Below are 7,867 nucleotides of genomic sequence, written 5' to 3' on the forward strand. Positions count from 1 at the left end.
AACTCGCCAATAATGCTACAGAAACAACAAAAAAGATTTGCAATGTCTACAGCAGTGGTGTAATTTCAGACAGAGCAGTTCGAAAGTGGTTTAAAAAATTTCATTCTGGTGATTTCTCTTTAAAAGATGATGAAAGACCAGGCCGCTCCTCAGACTTTGACGACGACGTTTTAAAGGTCCTGATTGAGCAGAATCCACGGCAAACGACGAGGGAGTTAGCAGAGAAACTGCACACATCCCAATCAACCATCAATCGTCACCTCCAAAAACTAGGAAAAGTAAGCAAGCTGGGAGTTTGGGTTCCACATAACCTCAGTGAACGGAATAAAGCTGACAGAAGGTCGATAGCTGCTACCTTGCTTTCTTGGCAAAAAAGGAATCTTTTTTGGCTAAAATTGTTACGGGAGATGAAAAGTGGATCACATACGAAAATGTTATTCGAAAAAGACAATGGGTTGACAAAAATTATCAGCCACAACCAGACCCTAAGCCCAGTGTGCATGGAAGGAAAATTTTGTTATGTGTATGGTGGGATTGTCGAGGAATTATCCATTTTGAGTTGTTGCCACGCAATGAAACTGTTACTGCAAATGTATACATACAACAGTTAGAGCAACTTCGGCTAAAACTTCATGAAAAGCGTCCTGCACTTGTTAACAGAAAAAAGATCACCTTATTGCATGACAATGCAAGGCCACACACAGCGAAGATTACACAAGAAAAAATTTTGGAGTTTGGCTGGTCTGTTTTGCCTCATCCACCATATTCACCGGCCCTGGCACCAACAGATTTCCATCTTTTTTGGGCACTGCAGGATGCTTTACAAGGGCAATGCTTCCAAAATGATGACCAAGTCCAGGAGTTCATCCAGGAGTTTTTTTATTCGAAACCACCAGAATTTTATGCAAGGAGAATTGACAAGTTACCCGAAAAATGGCAAGAAGTCATTAATAATGATGGTGAATATGTGTTAGATTAAAGTCTATTTTTGTACATTTTATTGGCAAATAAATTTCAGTTTAGAAAACGGAACTTATTTATGACTCAACCTAATAGGTCATCAAAAGTTAAATTATATCAAACACTAATTTTAATTAATTCCGACCCCACGACCCATCAATTAACCGACCGCGTTCTAGTCAGCAAATTCAAATGTCTGCTAGTGATGTGGCGCTACAATATTTGGTTATGTCTTGGCTACTTTAATATTATTTTTGTTAAATTTTTGCATGTTTTAGCTGGCAGCACTGGTTCGACCATGGAAGGAAGGCTAGTATTTAAACCAGGCCTAATACACTTTTTTTTTTTTTTTTTTCTTTGTGGTTTTAGGCCCTTTACCGCTCAGAGAGCACAAAAAGGCCAATAAGGCCTAATACACTATACTAATAATGTATTTTTTCATACTTTTCGGTTATCCGACCAACCCTAGTCCCCAATTGAGTCGGATAATCGATGCTCTACTGTAATTACTTTCAAACTGCATAAAAATATCATTGTCTTACGACTAGCTATAAAATATGATTTGAAATGTCATTCTAAAACAATGAAAGTTGGATATTTTGAACTGTTTGAACGTACAAATCTGCCCCTTTTGTAAGAATTTGTGTGTGTTTATTTTGCCCCATGTATAATCTGTTCAAAATTATTTTATTATAAAAACAATATCTTCATTCTCAGATTAAAGTTTACTGAAGTATGTTGATATTACATTTTCAAATATTCATATAAATTCTGTAATTAAGTCATTTAGAATACACATTCAGTTTACAGAATGAAATTTTATTTTAAAATAATGTGAGATAAGTTGGCACAAAACACTTTTTCTAATTTTTGAAATTATATCCTTATTTAAACCAAGTATTTAGATGAAGATTTCAGTAATTAAGTTTACTTTAAGAAATATAAAATTAACTTACATTAGATATTTTATCATTATTCAGTTAGCAGAAATGTGTTGAATTGCAGTTTCTTTACAAATTACTTTATAGATTTAGAGTATTTCTAGATATTTTAAACAAGGAGGAGTTGATACAGATGTATTCAATGTCTTTTTTTTATAGGGCATATCTATGTCCTCGTCAGAGGCAAAGGCTGGTAAAGCCTTTGTGATAACAGGCTAGATTATCCCTTTGAATATATTGATGCCACCTGTAGATCTCTGCATACCTGGATCAAAGAACATCAGGTCTGAATCAAAAAAGAAGTGCCCAATTACAACTGCCTTAGTGGTCTTTGCTTCTGACCAGGACATTGATGTCTTTTGATAGGGTACATCTAATAAAATGTGTTGAATGTAATCTGCAAAATATGAGATCTAAATACTGAAAAGTCTGATGATGATAAGCATTGTAAACAAATTAGAATATAAGATTGCTATTTATATATATATAAATAGCAAAGTTCAGTAGCTTCTTCCAAATCAAAATACAATAGACATTTTGCATTTTATTTTCTTTATTTGATTAAGTAGTATAACAGTTACTAAATGTAAATTTTCATTTACATTTACAGTGTCAAATTTTCTTTCAAATTTTACTCTCAAATATTTCAGAAGCTTTGTATTGTCTTCAGACATTATTCTGAATTCTAACAGAACATCTGAGTAATATATAAATAAGCTACTAAAAACATTTGAAATAAAATTTCTTCTTTTTGAAAAGGTTAACTCTAAGAACATAATTGTTACTTGTGTTATTGAATTAAATGCATATGCATATTGAAAATTTTGATGTAGATAATTCTATTTGTTTGGATGATCCAAACGCAAAATATGAAAATTCAAAAGGATTAAATCTCTTTGAATTTTCAACTTTTCCAAAATAGAAATGTGAATTGTGTATATATATATACACATTTTTTCCTGTAGTAAATTTTCATGCAATTTATAATCAAGTTCATTATTTTATCCAGTTAAAGTGAACAATTTGAAACTATTATTTATATTCTTGTTGTTCTAATATTTTATTACTTAGTGTGTTAAAAGACTACAAACAAAACAATTTAATTTACTGCAAATATAATTCTTAAATACAGATGTTAAGAAAGTTAAATGAATTATGAAACATGAAGATTTTAAATTAAATACTTGTAAATATTTTGAATGTAAAGTTTGTGAAACCAAATTTTAAGTTTAGCATTGATTCTTATTTAAATTTTAGCACTAACATAAATAGCACATAATGCAAAAAGGCAATTTGTAATGCAATTTTTTCCTCTCACTAGATATCTGGCAACAAAGCGTTTGTGTTAAGACATTACTTCTGGTTTGCCAGATATCCTAAGCAAGAATTAAATCTAGAAAGTTTAGATTTTAATATAAATTATGTATTAAACTGAAACCATTGCAGTTATTTAAAAAATTGAAGAACCCTAACATTGTTTTAAAAAAAAAATGGCAATAGATATTTATTTTAAACATATTCTTAAATATTTATAAATTATAGATTATTAATTATAATAATTGTTTTACTTTTTGTTTTTTTAGAGTATGTGTAAACACAAATCTGGCGGCATGAGTCGCCCGTCAGCTACTGCCAACCAAACAGAAAATATTGCATCAAATAATAATGTTGCAGCATGTGATAATGACCAGCTCGACGACGAAACATCTTCCACATCCAACAACCAACAAGAAAGCACTCCTTTACATCCTCTACAATTGATACCATCATCTCTGCAAGAATCATCAGAAACAAGACTTCTTCTGTTAGATATTTCACCAAATATGGGAGTTCAGAGTGCAGAGAATTCAGTTGGAAGAGATTTGTGTGGTGTTCAACAAATGACTCTTAATTCTGCATCATCTATGAAGCCCAATAATTCATCAACATTTAAATGGAATGCAATAAGAAGAGAGAATGAATCTGATGAAGATCACATTTCTGAAAAGTCACCCATGCTTGGAAATGATTGGAATTCTCCATTATTAGAAAAGTCTTGTGATCTTCCTGCTGTTTGTATTTGTGACGGTACATCAAACAGTTACATTGACTTTGGTCATTCGTGCAGTAATTATCCTTATCCTTCTTGTTCTGGTCAGAATGATAAATACAAAATGGAATTTACTCCATATAGCCAATATAATATTCCAAATTCATTGCTACCTAGGTCTTTCCGTAATTTGAAGGGAGGTGGTTGTGCAGTAGTTGAAAAGGACTTCATTGAACTAACTGAAGAAAATCCAGAAGAAATTGAATTATCATCTATTCATGGTTGTGACTGCAGCACAAGATCAGAAAAGAAATGGCTTTTCTCTAGGCATAAGTGCCATAGTTTGGATAGTAGTACAAAGCCCACAAAAGTGAGAATCTCAAATTCAGGCTTGAATAAAAGTAGATCTTTAGCTCAAAATATTAGTGTTAGACCAATGGAAAATATTGAAGAATCGTCATTAGAAAAATCAACAAATGATAATTATTCTTTTCCAACAGAAAATTTTGCAAACGATTCTTCTGTAGCCGGACCATCTCAAATCCAGAGACCTAGCAGTATTCACGGAGTAAGTGAAAATGCTAAAGAATACGAAGAAGAAGAATTCAGGAGTCGTAGTTTCAGTCTAACACCGACAATTAGTTTTGCTATTTTTGAGAGTGAATCGTCAAGTGATACAGAAGAAAGTATTGAACAGGAATCAGTCCCGGCTACTTCTGAAAATTATAACAGTGTCATGCCAGGAGAAAAGTCATGTATGCCTCCACCTATTGGTTTATCACTTCCCATAGTTAACAGAACACTTCCTGGATGTCCTTCTGCAGCTCAGCTAAGTTTAGCTAGTAGTTTAGGAGATGGACCTATATGCAAGATTTGTCATATGTCTGCTAAAGATGGCGACCAGTTAATTTCTCCATGCCGTTGTGCAGGGACCATGCAATATATACATTGTGGATGTCTTATGGTAAGTTATTAATATATTAATAACTAGTTGTATTTTTATGTCAATTTATTAATAATGAGGATCATGTTAAATTTAGTTTGAATGAATGAATAAATGTAATTTTAATGTTAAAATGTATTTTGAATTTTTAACTGATATTCCAATTGATTTATAAAAAGTACATGATCCTCAAATTAAAACAAAAATATAAGTAACCTAATATACAATAGGGGCTGTTGACTAGTCATTCATTCACACACTGTCAACTCCCAGCTGTTTTCATTTCCTCTCAGTAACCCCATTTTCTGTTTACATGGCACAGATTCATCCAGTGGCCATATTTCAAGGAAGCACATCGGGCATCAGGGGTTAACAGTGTGAAAGAGGTAATAATAAACACATTATAGCATACAATAATGTGTTCACAGAATGTGAACTTATCTTTTGAGTTCACTTCATCAAATGGAAATTTAGACTATATAAAATTCAGTTGCCACAATTTTTATATCCATATTTTAACTTTTTCTCTAAAGAAATATGGTTTGTAGATTTTAAAGTTTTGTTTTATCCTAATCTGCATTTCATAGTGAAAATTTGAGACAGGTATATTTTTTAATTTTATTTGGAGACAATATTTTAAAACTTTTTAAATCTTTTGAATTCAAATATCAAAATTTATTTTATATTAGTAAAATTATTAGAGATTAGTAATGCAACAGAATTCTGATTATCCAAGGATTTTAGTCATAAATAATCTCTATATCCAAGTAATTAGTAGTTTATAGACAATAAATTTTACAAAATGAATGTAATACTTGTAGATAAATAGAATTCTGTTTCAGCTGCTTAATTTCAATCTGATTTTTTAGAACTTTTTAGTTTACTAATTACTGTTTTGTCTATTTAATTTTCTCTTTATTTACGATTTTATACCCTTTATTTCTGTAGAGATGGCTTGAGATATCTAGCAAAAAATCTCGAAAACCACCAAGTTGTGAACTTTGTCAATATCAGTATCAATGGCATAAAAAGTTTAAGGTATGGTGATTAGCATTTAAATATTGAAATTTATTTAGAAAGTAATCAGAAGCTACGCAGTCCAATTCTGTTTGTTTATGAATTTAATCAAAAAGAAAATTAGAAAATCATTCGATATTTTTTCCGCAGGTGCGTCATTGGCAATTTCCGCACTGTTCCCGAAGGGACAAGATATTACATCTATTATTTTTTATCTCGGTGATAGTAATGGTGACATGTGCAACTATTACTATTATGTGTTTCAAGCAAGATAAGGGCACTCGAGTGGATCCCGATCGTACGGAGCTAACGCAGTCGGAGATTGTCACCCTCGTCTGTGGCGTGCTTTTCTTTCTGGCATTTTTTGTAGCCATGTATGTCGAAGTGAAAGCACGCAACACTATCTACAAATTGTTAGCAAAATTCATCTACTTGAATCAGCAATGGTACATCGATGAATACGATAAAAAGGATAGTGCTCCTGTGGCAGTATAGGTTTTCAAGTAGCAATTCTCTTATCATGCAACGTAACCTCAGGAACTTTCATATGCCTTTGGCATTCTTTATGAAGTTAACTTTAGTCATAATGGCATTTTGTTCTGTTACGATTACGCTCGTCGGTCCGAGTGTCCGACGAGTCGCACGTCAAAATGCAAGGTTATTTTGCAGATCGAATTTCTGAGTACAAAATATTTCAATCACTGCCGAAATTGGCATTTTGTTGTTTTTACAACTCTTAAGCTGATAATTTGTCTCTGTTTTTAGAGACGATGTTGTTTTGAGAGTAATGTGTTGCAGACTATAGGCAAGATTATGTTTATAAATAAGAAATAATGAAAATAAATAATTTGTTCCTGCCAATGCATTATGAGAAGTAATGGAGAAACTATGCTCAGGATTATAGCAGATTACCGACAAATCATCCATGCCTTATTGCCTCAAACATTGATATCATCATTACATAGATGTATATTATCATGGACAAAAATGGTAATGCTTCCAATTTGTCATTTTCACTAATTAGATCCTTCATCATGTTTTTTGTAAATTACATGTTTTATTTCTAAAGTGATGTCTTCAATTGACTTTTATGTATTGTGTGTGTGCATTTATGGTGAAAAATGTAATTAAGCAAAGCTTAATGAGATTCTCCAAATAGGTCAAGGTTTCTCTATAGAAATTTTGCTATAATCTTTTCCTAATTCTGTGATAGTTTTGTAGTCTTAAGATTTTTCACTAGAAAATTTTGCTATTATCCTTTTCTCATATTTGTTTAAAAAAATAAAATCATTTTGCAGCTGTTCATTTTTCCAATAGCTTGACAATCAGTCTTATGTAGAAAGTAAATTGTCAAATAAAAAATGTTGATAATTTTGTGGTTCTTTGTAAATCGAGTTCAGATCAATGTAAATTCAACCGACACTTAAATGTAAAATCTGTCTTTCCTCCTATTCGACAACTTGTCCGGTAACACGTATTTGCCGTGTATAAACATATTATTTACAAACAAGAAAAGAATTAATCTCTCAAATTAAAAAGCTATCTATCCGCCGTAAGAAGTTCAATTGTCGTCGTGATTTATACATCTGGTGCCGATTGCATTCTTAAATCCAATCATTCATCAAGACACATGTCAAATTGCAAGGTTGTCTTGCGGATCAAATTTCTGAGTACAAAATAATTCAAAATATAAATTGTTAATGTTGTTTACACTTGTTTAATCAGTTTTAAACTTCTTTTGAATTTTTTTAGGTTAATTTACAGCCATAATAAAAGATCAAATATTCTTTGACAATCATTCTCATCACTTTGTTTCTCTAAAAGTATATTTTTAGATGATAATTTCTAAACCTATTGGTAGCGTTTCTAGTTTCATACTTCAAATCCAATAACTTAAGTAAAAACAAATTTATCATATGATTTTAAGAATAAATCTTCAAAAATATATTTCAAAGTGCTATTTTTGCTTGAAGTTAG

General features: G+C 31.5%; 1 protein-coding gene across 5 annotated transcripts in view; it reads left to right on the forward strand.

Moving 5' to 3' along the window:
* Nucleotides 1-7,280, forward strand: part of LOC136984685 (uncharacterized) — a 66,672-nt gene extending 59,392 nt beyond the window's left edge. For 4 of the 5 annotated variants that reach the window (XM_067281761.1, XM_067281763.1, XM_067281764.1 and 1 more), the window contains 3 exons: nt 3,485-4,894; nt 5,822-5,911; nt 6,041-7,280. In XM_067281761.1, coding sequence (XP_067137862.1) covers nt 3,488-4,894; nt 5,822-5,911; nt 6,041-6,385 — 1,842 coding nt within the window. In that variant the 5' untranslated portion in view covers nt 3,485-3,487 and the 3' untranslated portion in view covers nt 6,386-7,280. Of the gene's footprint in view, nt 1-3,484; nt 4,895-5,195; nt 5,260-5,821; nt 5,912-6,040 lie in introns of all 5 variants that reach the window. The other variant, XR_010882221.1, reaches the window with a different exon arrangement.
* Nucleotides 7,281-7,867: the final 587 nt, after the last annotated feature.

Source organism: Centruroides vittatus, unplaced genomic scaffold (genome assembly GCF_030686945.1).
Source record: "Centruroides vittatus isolate TY-2023 unplaced genomic scaffold, ASM3068694v2 contig_926, whole genome shotgun sequence".
NCBI classification, from domain to species: domain Eukaryota; kingdom Metazoa; phylum Arthropoda; class Arachnida; order Scorpiones; family Buthidae; genus Centruroides; species Centruroides vittatus.